The sequence below is a fragment of the Rhinolophus sinicus genome, linkage group LG13, assembly GCF_036562045.2.
Source record: "Rhinolophus sinicus isolate RSC01 linkage group LG13, ASM3656204v1, whole genome shotgun sequence".
NCBI classification, from domain to species: Eukaryota; Metazoa; Chordata; class Mammalia; order Chiroptera; family Rhinolophidae; genus Rhinolophus; species Rhinolophus sinicus.
In genome coordinates, this window is record NC_133762.1 from 28,203,390 (window position 1) to 28,221,005 (window position 17,616).

At 52.3% G+C, this 17,616-nt stretch overlaps 1 protein-coding gene across 3 annotated transcripts in view; it reads left to right on the forward strand.

The window, feature by feature from the left end:
• CDH22 (cadherin 22) overlaps positions 1-17,616 on the forward strand; it is a 123,195-nt gene that overhangs the window by 39,068 nt on the left and 66,511 nt on the right. For 2 of the 3 annotated variants that reach the window (XM_074317219.1, XM_074317217.1), the window contains exon 2: positions 13,889-14,452. In XM_074317219.1, coding sequence (XP_074173320.1) covers positions 14,207-14,452 — 246 coding nt within the window. In that variant the 5' untranslated portion in view covers positions 13,889-14,206. Of the gene's footprint in view, positions 1-13,062; positions 13,160-13,888; positions 14,453-17,616 lie in introns of those variants that run through there. The other variant, XM_074317218.1, reaches the window with a different exon arrangement.

Consider the following 17,616-nt stretch of genomic DNA (forward strand, 5'->3'; position numbering starts at 1 on the left):
TGTACCGCAAAGGGACAGATTCCTTAATGTCATCTGCTCAGGTTGCAATAAAAATTTACTACCCTGAATGTGGGCATCAATAGCGTAGCTCCAAGGCAGAGAAGGGATTAAGAGAGACAAACGAAATATGTCACATGTGCTCTTGGGGTAGCCAAGCAGGCTCTCTAATGACTCTTTGGAAGGCCCCCCCACCCGATCAGGACCCCCGCCAGCCTGCTGGCCTTCTCTGCTGTGGCCTGGGTGAGACCTGACGCTAAGCATAGGATGGGTGCTCCATGAGCTTTTGAGTGAGCAGAGCTGAGGGGGGGGGGTTGACCCTTGTCCAGCCCAGGTCCCCTTTCCCCCTTCCCACTCATCATGTATCCTACAGATGGCTGCAGGACCACTTGGGGCCAACTCAGTTCTCACCCCAGCCCAGAGGGTAGTGTTTTACCATCCAGGTAAAAGTGAGAGGTGAGGCCTTCTCCCCCAAGGTTATTAGAGTAACAGCTGGATACACAGGACCTAGTGACCCCTAATCTCTGTCCCCAGGGATCCTCTCACAGATAAGCTTTAATAGACTCAGGTCTGGGAGAACCTCTCTCTGTCTGGAGCTATGTATTCCAGAAACTAGGTGGGGGAGATACCCAGAGTGGCATCCAAAACCCTGGTAGGATACAGGAGCTGGAATCAGGTGTGTGCGTGTCAGAGAGAGTGAGCGAGAGAGAGAGAGAGAGAGAGAGAGAGAGAGAGAGACAAACATAGCAGACAGAACAATGATAGACAGACAACCAAGGAGGCAGAACAGGAGAAGAAGATGAAAGGGAAGGAAGAGACTGACTAGAAGGAAGAGCAGGAGAAAAGGGGAGAGAAGAGGAAAAAGGACAATGGATATATAAATTGTGGTATATTCATGCAATGGAATACTATACAGCAGTGAACAGGAACACATGTGAAAATAAAGACGAATCTCAGAAACACAATGCAGACAAGATGCAAAAAAGTGTATGCAATATGATTCCATCTATTTCAAGTTCTCAGACAAGCAAAACTAAATTAAGACATTAGGAATGCATAATTAGGTGGTAAACTATGAAGAAAGGCAAGGCACTGGTTATCATAAAAGCCAGAATAGAGAGAAGCTGTGGATTATGGTCAAGAAGGGACACAGTGGGGGACTTCTGAAGAGGGGTGGATTTTCAGTGTTTTGATCAAAGGATGGATCCATGGAGTTCATTGTATAATTATTTGTTAAACTCTGCATGTCTGATTTATGCACTTTTCTGGATGAACGTAGAATTTCACAGTTTTAACTGATTACAAAAAAAAAAAAGTCCAGAAAGAAGAGGAGGGCGAGGGGAGGAGGCAGCTCGGGCCTGAGAGGGAGAAGAGCCTCCCGGGGCTCTGCTTGGCTAGCAACACGGCGGGCCCTGCCCCCCATCCGGCCACGTTTGTAAAATGGAATAAATATTGACACGGCCAGGATGGTATTCAATTTGTCCTGATCACTGGGCTGCGGTGAGTTCTGACAGGGCGCGGTGTAAAACAGCAGCTCGGGATGTAATTTCTACTGTCAACATGATGTACAGCGGGCTCTGCCTGCAGCACCAGCAGGCAGGCAGGGCGGGGGCAGGCTGGGGAGACAGGTACCAGCCCCTGGCACCGGGGTTCCAGGCGGGCCACCCCCCGGCAGCTGAGCAATGACAGCCAAGGGGTATGCACGTGTGTGTGTATGTGTGTGAAAGAGTGTGCATATATGTGCATGTTCTTCACTTGTGTGGAAGGTCAAGCCTTGAGTAGGGACTCAAGCCTGGGGTGGTGAGCAGTGTCAAGAGGTGTTACAAGGGGCAACATGGTTCATGCTCAGCCCAGATGCAGGCCTTGCCTTCCTTTCCACAGCCACGAGGCACCTCTTTGCCCATCCTCATTGCCCTCCCCCTGCCATAGCCTGTTTGAATTTCAGAGCCACTGCTAATTAGCTGTGTGACCTTGGGAAAGTCCCTCAACCTCTCTGAGCCACTGTCCCTCCTTCTGTAATAGAATTTCAAAACAGAGCCGTCATGAGAATTCAATCACATTGTTGCTATAAGCTGCCCCGCATAAAACTAAGTGTTACCTCTTATTATTAGCTAATGGGATGGCACTATGCCTGGCACACGGTAAAAGCTCTATAAACGTTATCTATCATTATTCTCACTGACTCAGAATCAGCTCAGTATATGCAACCCGCCTATCTGTCTTCCTAATCTACTCCGTTGATCTGCCAAGGCTGTTCCCCAAAGGGACGGAGCTTGGGACAAACCCCGCTGTGTCCCATTGCCTCCGCACTCTTATTGGAGTGAAGTGAGATAGTGAAGGGGGGTGACGATAACTTACCTTATGGGTTAATGTGAGGACTACACAAGGTTATGTCCGTCAAGTTCTAAAATAGTGCCTGGCTCTCAGTAGGTGATTAATACATGTCGGCCAAAACAAAAGCCAAACCAGGGAGTCATTCTTGATGTCGCTCCCCCTCATTCCCTATGTCTGATCCGTCACCACATCGGCCCATTTTCTTCCTAAATATTTCCAATCTGTCCCCTTTTCTCCATCCTACGAGAGCCTCCCTGGTCTTCCCTATGTCTCTCCCTGAAGCTGCCACCGCCTCCTCACTGGACCCCTGCTTCCAGCCACATTGTAGTTTGTTCTTTAAGTGGCAAGCACAGTGATCTCCTTAAAAACACAAACCTGATCACATCCCCGCTGCCAAAAACCCTTTAATGCCTCCCCATGGCTCTCGAGCCAGAATCTAAACTCCTTAAGCCCCTTTGTAAGCTGCCTCTCCCCCTCACACTCTGTGCTCTGGCCCCTGAACTTTCAGTCCCTTAAACGTGGGCACATTCTATTACCTGTGCCCAAGTGTGTCTCTGCCATCTTTTTGGCTTCAGCTCAAAAACTCCTTTCTCAGGGAACTGTGCCTCCCTGACCCCACCCATCCATCGCTAGTGAGGTTGTGTCTCCTGCTCAGTGTGGGTCCCCGGTGCTTTCCCTGTGTGGAACTGACCCCGTTGGTAATTGTATATTTTCCACACACACAGAATGGAAGGCCTTGGAGGCAGGGACTGTAATATACCCACTGCTACCTCCTCAGCCTCCAGCACAGTGCCAGCATATAGTAGGTGCTCAATAAATATTTGATGAGTCAATAAACGGAACAAGCAGGAGGAACCGACACCACAGAAAGGCAGTCCAGGGGAAGGTGGTGTGGCAGTAACCAGGCACCCCATCACCTGTCCTTCCATCCATCCATCCATCCATCCATCCATCCATCCATCCATCCATCCATTCTTTCAGCCTTTCACTCCCACATTCAGTAGCGCCCACTCTGAGCATGGCCGTGGAGGTATGAGCTGAAAGGCAGAGAGCAGTCATGGAGGCGCTCACAGCCAGCGGGCAGGGTGCTGAGACCGAGCCAAGGGAGAGCCTGGTTCTGTGCCAGGCCTCAGAGTGAGCTCACTGGGTTCGGGGGGAGGAGGCAGAGAGACTGCATGGAGGAGAGGGCAGTTGGCCTGGGCCCTGAGACGAGCATCAGGGTTGGATACGGGGCAACACAGGAGGAGGGCATTCCAGGCAGAGGGAACCGCAGGAGCAAAGGCCCAGAGGCATGAAAGTGGTAAACAGTCGGTGGTCCCATCTTCCCAGAGAGATGGGTACATGAAAAGATGCAGTGGCACTAACGTAAAGTGGGAGGGTCCAAATCTTGCAGGGCCTTGAGTAGCCACATGGGTAGTGGCTAAAGGTACAGGCTTTGGGGCCCACAGCCCAGGGTTCACATCCCGGTTCCACAACATACCAGTTGTGTGACCTTGGGCAAGTCACATGAACTCCTTGTGCCTCAGTTTTCTCATCTGATAAATGAGGACAAATAACAGTACCCACCTCAATGGATAGTGTATGGAGCCATTGAGCATGAAAAACCCTGTGTTGCTCTGAACGACAACTGATGAATGACAGGCCTGAACCTGGACTTTAACTTGAAGGTGGAAGGGAACTGGGGAAGGTTTTAGACAGGAGAACATTCCAGACTGAGCTGGGCTTTATGAAGGTGCACCTGACAGCTCAGCATAGACTGCGGGCAAGGTTGGTGGCCCTCGGACCAGCCTTTGCAGATGGGGTAACAGTGCATATGGGGTGTTTATGGCACCAGGTTTGTTCATCCCCACTCCCCTGTGCTCCCTGGGTAATGGTCTAGCTGCCAAGCCCAGAAGCTTGGCATATATATCCTGACCCCACGTATCAACACACTCAGAGATGTAAACCCCTACAGAGGAGGCCCCCATCTATTCACTCACTCCACACTTACTGAGCACCTACTACGTGCATGGAATTGTTCTGGGTGCTGGGACACATTGCACATGCATGCTGCCCCTGCACTCATCACTAGTGAAGCAAATGCACACACATGCTCAGGCACACATGTGCTCGTGCATATCTAGCATATGAAGCAGTCACTGGCCTGCTCTCTTGTTTATGGCTCCACTGTGCCTTCTCCCTGGGGGGTGAGGGCCAATGAGAGGTGAGCAGAGTCAGGTGGCTGTGCCCAGCATCTCTCCACACTTCAGGAGCTTCTGCATGACACTAGGGTCCATTCCGGCCTGGAGGTAGAACACTGAGCTGGTAGAAATACTTTTCCCCCAAGGAGAAGGCAGCAGCCAAGCACAGAGAGCTCTGGGCTCAGGAGCCAGCGAGCACAGTGCCCTTGGGATTCAGACGGGGCAGACAGAATCCAGACTGCCAGGCACAGCTGCCCCTGGCAGACCTGGTGCCAGGTGAGCACGGAGACGTGACGTACATGCCAAGCCAGCGTGCAGGGTACAGGGAGTGAGTGAGTGAATGAACGAATGAATGAGCTGCCTCTTCCTTTATTACCCTTCGCCAGGCACCAGCTTAGCACCAGAGCAGGAGGCACCCATAGGATAAGCCCTGTACAAGTCTTCACTCTTTTGAGACAAGGTGCGTTCATGGGCCTCATAGCAGTTGTTAAATAAATGCACGAGTGAATAAATGAATGACTGGGTAGACAAATATCTGTGAACCCCTTTTCCCTGGTCAAGATATTTTGTACATGCGTAGTTCCCAGTAGTATTTGTGGCCAGAAATAAGAGTAATAACAATAGTTGTTATTCCATTAACTAGCATTTATTGCCAAACACTGGGGAGCCTTTCACATGCATCATCTTTATTCCTCACATTGGCCCTAGGAGGGAACCCCTATGGCCCCCATTTTTCATATGAGAAAACTGAAGCTCAGAGAAATGGAGCAAATTACCAAGGTCGCACCCTTCCAACAATAGAATTGGGACTCAAACCCTGGTCTGACGTTGGACTCCAAGGTCTTAGGTCCCCTGATTGTTCCATTTTGCCCCAGAGACTGGGGCTAGAAAGAGTATCAGGAACTTTGCAGGAGGCAGGTATGCGGAGACCCAGGCTACCCCATAAAGTTTGTCCTGCCTGGAGGTCTCTGGGCCCAGCACCTCTTCTCGGTCTTCACAGAGAGAAAGGCTGGGAAACAAATGTGGGATAGATAGGATAAGAAGCCCTTCCTTAAAAAAAAATAATAAGAAGAAGCCCTTCCTTTGTCCCCAAGAAGACAGCCAGATGACAAAGGAGGGCCTGGAGCCACTGAGCTGGCAGTCATACAGCCTTGGCAACAATGGTACCAGGGCACTAAGAACTCAAGAAAGGACATGCTGGCCGCCCGGCCCAGAAGCTGGAAGGACACAATGTGGGCAGTGGTGGTGATGTCCAGACCACAGACAAGACCACAGCAAATCAGCAAGCCTGGCAGCTTCTCAGCGAGAGGGAAAGACAGGTGGCCTGAGCAGCTCCCAAAAATCTGTCTGAGGCAAGACTCTCCTGAGTCGCTCCTAGGCCCCAGCTCTGGGCTTGGCTCTGCCAGGTGTGTGGGGGAAGGTGGGGGAAAGGATGGAAAAAGGAATTGGCATGGTCTCTGTCCTCCAGAAACTTCTATCACAGCTGACACCAGACCCCAAAGGAAGACCCGGTCAGGCAGGCCTGAGGGTATTCAGAGGAGACAGAATGAGAGTCTGTAGGAAGTGGGAGCTGGAACTGAATCTTGAAGGCCCAGAGTGGATAATTTCAGTTGTTCAACAACATCATAAAGGACACAGATTGTTCCCTCTTTTCTTAGTAGGTCTCTTTGACCTCTTGGAGTGGCTCCCCTCACTGTTCCAAGATGGCTGCTGTAGCTCCAGCTATCACCTCCTCACACATGCAGAAAACAAAGTTTCAACTCAAGGCATCTCTTTTTAAAGAGTAAAAAGAAAAAAAAAAGAAAAAAAAATTGCTAGGAGCTCCCCGGCGATTATCCTTTTATATTTTATTGGCCAGAACTATGTCACATGATACTTTCTAAACCAATCACTGGTGGGGAGAAGGGAATGGCTCTTTTTGGTTTAAACTAATAACTGTTCACAGGAGAGGGGCTGAGCACATGACCAAGCTGAGGGAGGATAAATATTGAAATAAGAAGGATGGGAGAATGAATTGCCTGTTAGGAGCCAGCCAATCTTTTATATTTCCCATAACTCCCTTTTACATAGCATAACACCCAGCTAGACTGCACTATTCACTGTTCCCTGTTCAAGCCCTGAGGTTTATCCTCTGCTCAATCTCTACTTTCTTCTTGTAATTCCCTACCTCATCTTCCCATGTCCAAAGCTTCCTCGCCTTTCAAGGATCAGCTCCAATGACCCTCTTCCAGGCAGCCCACCATGGTTCTCCAGCTAGATGTGAGCTCTTCTGAGCCTTCATGTCTGTGCATGGTTTTCCTATACATTCCATTTTTTCATGCTTTATTTCAGTTGCTTGTCTGTTTTTATAGTCTCTCCTACTCATCTGTGAGTATGTGCATTTAATTTACAGGGGCCGGCACACCTACTGTGTGTATTCACTAGATGTTGGTTCACTGGATAAATGAGTGAATACAGAGATTTCTCTCATTAGAATCTGATGACTTAGCCACAGGCCCGTCAAGAACAGGGCAAGGACCTGGCTTATTTATCACCAAACATGCCAAGGGCCCAGCCCAGGGCTTGGCACACAGTAGGAGCTCAATAAATGTTAATTGAATCGGTAAATGAGTGAATGGCACACACCAGATGTGCTGTAAATCCTAAATGAATGTCGCCACTCTCCAGACGGTGAGCTCCTTGAGGGAGGGATTATGTCTTTATGTCTCCCTCACCCCCAGAGCGTCTACCACCCAGTCTGGCCCAGAGGGGATGCTCTGTAAGGGTCTATGGAATGAATGAATGCCTGAATGAATGTCTCTGCCATAGACTGTGAGCACCTTGGGAGCAAGGTGAGCAGCGCTCACATGTGCTATGGTTGCAATGCGTGTGGAAATGCCCCATCACTAGTCGGTAAATAGCTGCTGCCCCAACCCTAGCCCCTGACACAGGCCCTCCCCATGTTCCAGCACCCAAAGGGATAATGCCTGGCCCAGCAGGGAGCCCCTCCAATCCTGCTTCTGCAGCCACAGTGGTTGGTCCGCGCTGTACAGAGTTGTTAGATATTTTCCATATTGTCCCTGCCCACTCTGTGTACCCAGTAGAGCAACAGAGCTGCAGTGGGACCCAGAGCACAGCAGGTGATCAACGATGTCCAGGAGACTGACAGCTGTAGGGAATCCCCCCAAGGGCTGCGTGGGAGCTGGGAGGCAGGTGGGCACACCCCAGGGCAGGGACTGGGGGCTGATCTCTTCTTCCCAGATCCATTGAGAAACTCCTAGCTTCAGGTAGCCACACAGAGGAGCCTGGGGGGTGGCAGAGCCTCGCCTGTTCTGCTTGGGGGCTCAGGGCCCAGGGGTTCTAGGTGAATGGTGGTGGTTCTGTCATAGCCTAGGCACATATGGGTGAGTCCGGCCTAGGCACATATGGGTGAGTCCGGCCTAGGCACATATGGGTGAGTCCAGCCTAGGCACATATGGGTGAGTCCGGCCTAGGCACATATGGGTGAGTCCGGCCAAGCCCCAGGGCAGGAGCCATGAGGAGGGTGGAGGAAGGGGTGCAGAGGAGGTACCTTGCTGGCCCATCTAATGCAGCTGAAGCTGCCCTGGTGGCATTCCGTGGACACCAGTTCCTGTCCTGAGTCACTGTCCTGAGCCCTCCCTGCTGGGTAGAGGTGGGAGCCAGGGAGGTTGGCAAAACAAACCTTCACAAATCCCTAGAGAGGCTGTCACCCACCCACACATAGGTCTCCACCTCCTCTCCTCCCAGCCTCGCTTGATCCCACTGCGGTCAAAATTGCACACCTACCACTCCACCAAAATTGCTTTTATCAAGGCCACCACTGACATTCGTGTTGCTAAATCTAATGGTCAATTCAACGTCTGCATCTGACTTGATCTCTCAGGAAGATGACCGTATAATTTACCACCCAAACTGGGAGTAAAATGGGGTGGGACCCTATTAGTCGTTATGCCAGGACAACAGATATAAAGGGGGACCCACTTCTGCCGCTGGCGAAGCTGGACACCGTCACCCACCTAACAGAGCACTCAACACAGCCGATGAGTGCCTCCTCTTTAAAGCACTGTCTGCTACGGCCTTCCAGCATATCTCCTCTCCGGGCCCCCCGCCCCTTCCGCTCCCATCTGGGTCAGTCTCCTTCCCTGTTTCCTCCTCACCTCTCTGATCTCTGTAAGTTGATTTGTAAGCTGGACCTCTTCTTCATCTACGCTCACTCCTTGGTGAGCTCATCCAGTCTCAGCTCTAAATAACATCCAAATTCCCAAATTTATCTCTGCAGCCAGGACCTAACCCCTGAGCATCTGACTGTAGGGACCATTGCCGGCTCGACATCTCTAGTGGATGTCTACAAGCATTCGAATGTAATGTGTCCAAAACTTGATTGTCACACATCCAAACGAGTCCCTGATCTTCTCCCCAAATCTGCCCTGTCTGCAGTGGTCTTCGGCTTGGTAAAAGGAGCCCCTGTCATTCCTGTTGCTCAGGCTGCAGGCACATCACGCTTACTTCCTCTCTCACCACCCCATTTCTGACACATCAATATATCCTGTGGTTCAGCCTCACTTCTCAGCACCTCCACTGCTCCCACTTGGTCCAAGCCACCTTTACTTCTCACCTGGATTATTGAAATAGCCCCCTAGACACACCCCCGGCCCCAGCTTCCCTCCATTTGGAACAAAAAAGCCAGCCAGCGGGAGCTTTTAAAACACAAATGAAATCACAGTATTCCTGTGCTCAAACCCTCCTAGGGGTCCCTTGTCAGTTGTAGTAAAAACCCAAAGGAGACCCTGCAGGCTCTGACTCTCACCTCTCTCTCTCTGACCTCATCTCCTGCTGCCCCCCTACCCTCACTCTACTTCAGCAACACTGGGCTCTTTGCTGTTTCTGCTGCACACTGACCTCAGGACCTTTGCACTTGCTGTTCCCTCAGCCTGGAACCCTCTTCTCCCAGCTATGTGCAAGCTCCCTTCCTCCCTCTGGATCTCTGTTCAAATGTCAACTGTGAGGATTTCCCTGACCACCTTGTATAAATGGTCACTTATAATACATGATTGAAAGAGCAAGCGAGCGAGAGAACAAATCTCCCCACCCGGCACTTCCTATGACCCTTACCCTGCTTTGTTTTTCTCCATAGCACTTATCATTGGCTGACATGGATTTATTTATTTGTTTATTGTCTGTGTCCCCCACTAGACTTGCAAGGTCAAGGACCATACCTGTTTCTTTTCCCTGTGCCTAGAACAGCACAGAATAGAAACTCACAAATGTCTGTGGAACGAGTGAATGTGCACCACACACAAACATACCCACACACGACTGACATCTGTGATTGCAGACACACGCCAGCACGTACATAGTAACCCCATGCTCGTACGTGGACCCGAAGGCACATGGATTATAGAAGGTGAGGCTGCGGAACGGACAGGGCAAAACTGACGCTTATTGGCTTTGGCTGGGGCTCAGTTTTGAATCCCATTTGGGCTTAAACAACTGTGCAGTCTATTGAGACCTGCAGCCCAGAGAAGGCCACCAACACGCCCAGATCTCATGGTGAGGCCCAGCAGAGCCAAAAGCACCCCCAGGGCTCCCCAGCTGCCTCCCCTGAAGGACTCTGAATACCAGGACAGGGTCCTGTCGTTGACACTCACTCAGGAAAAGAGCTGGGAGAGGAAGGGAGGGAGAGAGGAGGCCGACGTGTCTGCAGCAGCCCTGGCAGGACTATGCAGAACGGTGAACAGTTGGCAGATGGACAGGAAACCTGGCCAACATACCGGCCCACGTGCCCAAAGGAGGACCTGGTGGGTTGAGGTATGAAGACCCAGGTGGGAGGGAGAGATGGCGGCTATGAAGGCCCCGACCCTCAAACCATAGTGTAGGATGTGCCCGGCAGAAGGGTGGGGTGCAGGTGAGATGCAGCTACCCTTGTCCTACCAAGCATGTGCCCCTGACACCGGGATGCTTCCACTCAGAGGGGCGTCTTTTCCCATTCCCCAAAGGTGCCTTACACCACAGGGAACCCAAGTCCTGGGTTCAGGATTCCATTCCATCACCCAGAATGCTATGCAACCCTGGACAACAGTTTTGGAATTTGTCCCTTTGGAAAGTAGGATTTGACCTCAAGCCTTTGCCCCAGGCAGCCCTTCCACAGAGAGCTCCCTTTCCTCCCCAACACACCAAACTGCACATGTCCAAACCCTTTCTGCGCCTTAACTTCAAGTGCCACCTGCTCTGTGATGCTATCCCTGCTCTGCAACCCTCTGCTTGACCCTCAGAAGCTAAGGACTCACATCATGAAATCCCCTTATGGCCGTGGACCGTGTCGGTCTCCTGGGGTTTTTATTATACAAAATTCCTCCAACAGCTTATCTGCATGCACAGAATAAAATGGAAACTGCTTTCCCTCCTCCAGGTCCTGCTTGATCTTGCTCAGACCCTGCCTCCCTCCTCTGCCTCATCTTCAGCCACCCCCTTGCTCTGCACCAGCCACACGGTCCTCCTTGATATTCCTCAGCTTGTTCCAGTCTCTGGACCTTTGCCCATGCTACTCCCTCTGCATGGAACCATTTTGTGCCTGGCTCCTGCTCATCCGTCCAGATCTGCCAAATGTCACCTCCTCCGAGAGGCCCTCCCTGATGCCCTCTCCATAACATCATACCCACCCCGGCCCTTCCATCATTCTCCTCCTCTCTTTTTCCTGCTTTATATTCCTTCTTAATATTTATTACTCCCTGAAATTGCATTGTAGATTTTATTCCTTTATTACGAGAAGGTCAGCTGCATGAGGGCTGGGACTTCACATTGTGTATTGTGTTGTCCCCAGTGTCCAGCATAGGGGCTGGCACCAGGGAGGTGCTGGTAAATATTTGCAGAAAAAGTAAATGAACAACCAGAAGAAATGCCTCCCTTTCCTGACATATAGCTGATTGTATCTTGCTGTCTTACACAGAAATTATTTTTAAAGTGTGTTGAGTAAATGAATTAATGAAATGCATTTCTGTCTCCCCAGTTGTAGAAGATGCTAATGTTTGATGAATGAGTGATTGAATCTTAGTGCGCTGCCCTCTCTTGTAAAAAAGTGTCATAAAGAAAGAAAGGAGGGAGAAAGGGAAGGAGAGAGAGCAACCGTGGGGTGCCTGCAAACATTAGGGGATCGCCCCTTGTTCTGACCTCCTGGGCCCCTCACAGCCCTGCCCTGGCCTCCCTCCAGGCAGACCCTCCTGCCTGCCCCTCCCCTCTGCGTCCCTGCAGGACCGTGCTGGGCCCTGGAACTGCCTGACGGAGTCAGGGGAACAGTTCCCGTGGCACGCAGGGAAGTCATAAGCTCCAGGAAATGAAGGCTCCGGAGCGGCGCCTCCTCCTCACACATAATTCCAGCCTCATTATGAGCAGCCCAGGCCATAATGTGGGGAATCAAAGCTCGATCCCCAGAGGCGGCAGCACAGCTCCAGGATTGTGGAGTGAGGCCACCAGGGGGGGGGAGGCTCTGCTGTCACGTCCAAGCCCCACAGAGTGGGTGCAAGGAGTGGGACGTGGTGCTGGGGATCCTCACAGCAGGGTCATGGGTCCTCCGGACCTCCATTAGTTCAGGGAAGAGCCTGGAGGGAAGGAGGGAACAGCATGTTCAGGACATTCTTCCCTATGGACTGTTGATGTTTCCTCATTGTCATGGCCCTGAAATGCAGGTTTCACCTCATCATCATTCCAACAGATGACTCCCTACCCCAAAACCCCTTCCATAAAGAAATTCTGGAGTTGCTACTGGGAAAGAGCACTGGGTAGTCAAGCACCTGCAAAATGGGTACAAGACACCAACTTTCACAGTTGTCTCAAGTGAGTCAGTGAGTTAAAGACAAGAGAATTGCCTCGCTCCAACATCAGGTCAAAGGAGGTCATCTGCATTTCTTCTGCCCCAAAGATTCCAGCCACTTCCTTTGTCTGCAGGGGGACCTGGTGGGGGCCAGGTCAGTCCCTCTCACGTCCTCCGCCCAGCTGCATACCTCATGATCTCAACCTAACTCCCCAAACGAGGCAGACCACCCACAGCCTGCCTGCACACTCCTCCGCTGGAATGCCCATCCCTTTCTTCCCACCTGCTCCGATGCCCCCTCCTCCAAGAAGCAGCCCTGATTCCCTCCCGACCACCTGTCCCTTCCAGACACCTGTGCCCACTCCCTTGCCTGAGCCCCATAGGTCTCAGGTTGCACCCCCTTAGATAGCCCTGATCACTCACCCCCTGGCATTTACGTTGTTATTGGGGGTCTTGTCTCACACCCCACTAAACTGAGCTTATGTATCTCTGTCCTAGCATCCTGCCCAAACCTAGCACAGAGTGGAAGCTTAGAGGAACTGAGTTGTTGAACTGAGCTGGACTGGCATGGGGAGAGGAGTGGGGACTGAGCCCTTCATTTCCACTCACTCTTCTCAGTGCGCACACTTCCTCTGTTGAAGCAGCATTGCTGTCCCCCTGTAAACGCCCACATCAAGCTATTATTCATCATTAGTGCTTGAGTAGGAGTTAGTCCCTCAGATCCTTTCTTGCTGAAAGCAGGATCTGATGGAGGGAGGGAAGGAGAGATGGATGGATCTGGGAATGGCCGTGCTGGTCCAGGAGAGGCGGGGAGAAGTGTCTCAGACTCTGGGAAAGAAAGGTATTCTGGGGGAATGTGGAGACACCAAAGGCAAATTCAGAGGGGTTGTGACCCTGCCCAAAGCCACAAAGGCACCTCCAAGCAAGAAGGCTCTCTGGGACTCAGATGCCCCACCCCTGAAATGGGGTGTGGAGGGACTACAGCAGGAGATTTGAGGGCCTTTGCTGGGCTCCTGTTTTGGATGGAATGACCTCTCTGTGCTGCTGTGGGAGGGCGAGAGTGGAGGATGGCAGGCTGGGTCTGGACTTTGTGCAGCCAGGAGGAGGCTTGGCTCTTGGGGGCTCTTGAAGACCCCTTCTAGAAGGTCCTGCTCCCTCTCTGGAGTAAGGGAGTTGCAGGGGGTGGGCTGGGCTGGAGAGACCATCCTCCAGGGGCAGGGGAAGCAGCTCATAAGGTCCCTGCTCCTGTGGGCATGGGGGCTGGTGGAGGACCCCTTAAAAGGAGCTGGGTGAGGGGGCTGCGAGAAAGGTGGGGGGACGACTCAGAGACAGTGGGAGAGGAGAGGTGTGTAATGGGACTTGAAAGGAAGGATCCAGAGCTGGGGGCGTGGGGGAGGGCCCAAGAAGGAGTCAGGAACCATTATGCATCACTGTTGTGCGGTGTTTATCCCACCATGCACCCTGCCAGGCACACAGTAGGTGTTTAATTAGTACCTAAAGGTCAAAAGATACTCAACCTGCCCTGCCCTCACATAGAGCCTTGTCTGATGTTTTCTTGCTTCTCTTGCAGGCTCCTAGTTCTCGAAGATACCAAGGATCTGCGGGCCCCAGCCAGCACCCCTCTGCGAAAGGACCATGGCACACACCAGACTAGAGAGCTGCGGAGGCGCTGCCTGGTGATCCAAACGCCGAGGCGCCAGGGGGGCGCGGGCGGGGACCCCGGGGCTGTCCATGCCCGGGGTGCGGCCGCGCCCCCTCCCCCTCCAGCCGGGCGCCCCCAAAGCCGAGCTGAAGCCACCATGTGACGTGGCGCCTCTCCGTGGTGCCACCGAGTGGCGACGCCCTGGTGCTTCCCGTCCATGCTCCTGGGCCCCGGAGCAGGCCAAGCATGAGGCCGCTGCCCGACGGTCGGGGGCTCCGCGTTGGAGTCGCGCTGTCGCCCGCGCTGCTGCTGCTTCTGCTTCTGGCGCCGCCGCCGCTGGGACGCCTGTGGGCGGCGGGCACGTCAGCGCCAGCGCCCGGGGCGCGGCAGGATGGCGCGCTGGGCGTGGGCCGTGTGAAGCGCGGCTGGGTGTGGAACCAGTTCTTCGTGGTGGAGGAGTACACGGGCACCGAGCCCCTGTACGTGGGCAAGGTAAAGTGGGACCCCGCACCCACTGTCCTGCACCCAGGCCCCGGGAGACACCCCTGGTAGACACGAGGGATCCCAGTTCCCCTACCTCCCTACGTCCCAGGCGCCTCCTCCCAGCTGCCCCCGGCCAGGGGCAGATACCAGGGTCCAGCGCTCTGCTCCCCCAACCTGCCCCATGCCCTTCTCTAGTCCTCCTTTTTACACTTCACAGCAGAGAGCTAGTCGGTAAGCCCAGTCCATCTGGTCGCTAGATTCATCTAAAATGCAGGAACAAGTCTGAAACATGTCCCACTCGTATTGTCCCCGCTCTGCTTCAAGTTCTTCGGTAGCTCCCCATGCACTTGGGGCCAAGCCCAAGTTCCATCCCATTACCTACAAAGATCCAGCTCCCCACTCTCTCCGCGTTGCAGCCATGCAGCCCTCTGGTGCCCTCTGACAGACCCTCCAATGCCCCACAGGCTCCTGCCACTGCGCCTTTACTTAGGTTATTTCCTCCTCCTTAACTGCTCCTGCCTGATTACTTTATACTCACACTCAGGTCTCCACTCAAATGCCACTTCCTCAGAGAAGCCATCCCTGACCACACCAGGCTAAGAGAGATCCCTGTGTGTGGCTATCCCTCCGTGTTATGTGACGTCCAACGTCCCATATCTTTCCTTCATAACACTTAATTATGCATGTGTTTGTTTGATTTTTCAATTAATGTGCGTCTTCCCTATTAGACCGTGTTTGGTTAGCTCACCATTAAATCCCCAGTGCCTGATGCAGACATTGCTCACAAACTGTTCATTAAATGAATGCATGAATGAAAGCTACTTTCTCAACTCTCTGAGTAAATGCTGGTTAACATGGCTGAAGATCTGTGCCCTAGGGGTATAAGGAGCTGAGAAGGTCTTTTGTTCATCCATTCAATCCCTGAGCCTCTCATGCATGTGATACTGGAGAGGGAGAGGCAAAATAAGATCTGGCTTCTGCCATTTGGGGGCTCCCGTAGTAGCAGAGACATCTGGTGCGTAAACAGCTTCACAGGGCAGCACCTGACACTGAGTAAGCATTCAATAAATGGTATCTGTTGGCTCCGCTTCACAGAGGAGAAAAAGGCTGAGCTGGGTTTTGATATATGAGTAGGAGTTCATCACCCTGATGGGAAAGAGGGCATAGCTTAGGCAAAGACTTGGAGGCTTCAAGGAGCCTGGCTTATTCAGACATTTGTCAGCAGTTGAAGTGTTGAGGTGAAGGGTCCTTGTAGGGCATGAAAAGTAGGGTGGTGCCAGTTCTCTGGCTTCTGCTAAGGCCAGTCAGCTTCCCAGGAAGATTTGGTCAGCAGAGATGGGGGGAGACCAACTCTGGAGTTTCCTGTGTGCTTAAATGAGTCTGAGAATTGGGAGGCTGATGAAGCTGCTGTTTGGAGGGTCGACAAGGAGGAGAGGAAAGCCTAGATGTAAACCTTTGCGTTTGCCTCGCAGGAAACCCAGATTTTCTCTTGTCTAGACACAGTAATTCCTGGTCCTTGGCTACTTTCTTCTCCATACGTGTGGCTGAAGTTGATCCCACAACTGAGCAAAGTGAGGATTTGACAGATAGAGCTCAGAAAGGTTCATATCCTTGCTCAAGGTCACCCAGCAAACTAGTGGCAGAGCCTAGGACTCCTGACTCCCAGTCAGGGCAGTGAGACGGTAAGGCTGCTAGAATGGGGAAAGGGGATGGGAAAGGAGGAACAAGTACCGGCCAGACAGCAGCTAACGGTGAGGTAGCTAAGAATGCAGGCTTTGGAACCAGACACACCTGAGTTCGAGCCCTGGTTCTGCCAACCCATGAACTGTATTACCTTAAACAAGTCACTTTACCTCTCTGGACCTCAGTCTCTTCATCTGTAAAAGTGGGACTGAGAGAGCACACTTCCTAGGGTTGTTGAAAGGATTAAAGAAAACTGAGCGCATAAAGTGTCCCATCTGTGGCCTGTTTGTTTATTGTTGTTTTCTCATTTCCCCCTATAAAACACTTACCTACTAAACTGCAAGGCAGAAATCATCGTTCCCTTTTGTAGGCAAGGAAACCGAGGTTCAGAGAGGGCAAAGCCATAGAGTGGTCAAGTGGCTTAGCCAGGATTTGAACTTGTGTGTGTTGGGGGCCAGTCCCAGCCTGATTCTCCAAACCTCTCTGAGATGTCCAGGCCTGGGAGAAGGATTTGGGTCCAGGAAAACGCCAGCGAGACAGGGAAGGACTCTGACACATCTGCCTAACTGTCAGCTGTGATGGTCTCAGGCACCTCAGGACTGTTGTCCGCCCAGCAGCTGGGGCTCTGAGATGGCCTCCCCAGCTCCCTACATCCTGAAAAGATGAGAGAAACCCCTGGTTCATCACTGCCATCATCACCCACCCAGCCATTATCGCCTCAGCAGCATGAGCCAGCCCCACCCCACCCCCTGGAACCACAATCTGTCAGTGACGGGAGGGCCCTGGTGAGTCCCTTCATTATCAGACTGGGAAACTGAGGCCAGAAGCAGAGAACATCATGCCAAAGCCACACAGGAACACGGTGACAGAACCAACCCAAGAGACCAGATCTCCTGACACCAGCTCCAGGCCCAATGCAATTTAACTGTATTACGCATCTGCTGTGAGCCCAGCATTGTGCCTGGGGGGCTTTCTTCATTTCACAGCAACCTTCCTGCTGCTGTCATGACTGTCACCCTCCCGCTCCATTCACACACAACCCCTCTTCTCTTCCTCTCCAGGCACTCGGTGCAGGGAGGAAAGAGAAGGACGTGTGCATCTCTTTGCAAACAGGTGCCCAAAGCGCTCTTTCTTATGAAAGGTGATACAGTGTGTGATTCAGGGGGCCCAACGGAAGCCACACTGGCAGGACTCAAATCCCAGCTCTGCTCCTTGTTATCTCTGATTTGGGGGGCATCGTTTCACAGCTCCGTGCCTCTGTTTACTTATCTGTTGAGTGAGGCTGTGACTAGCACCTCCTCAAAGGATATGGTGAGGATTCAGAGAGCGTATGTCAAGTCCATAGAAGAGTGACGAGCGCCTGGCGCCTGGCATGTGCTCAGTAATATTAGCTTTTATTACCGTCGGTCTCACCTGATATTTCCCCCACCTTGAGAACACCATCTATGCGGTCACTATTAACCCTGCCCCAAATCCTGACAGCCTCTTGG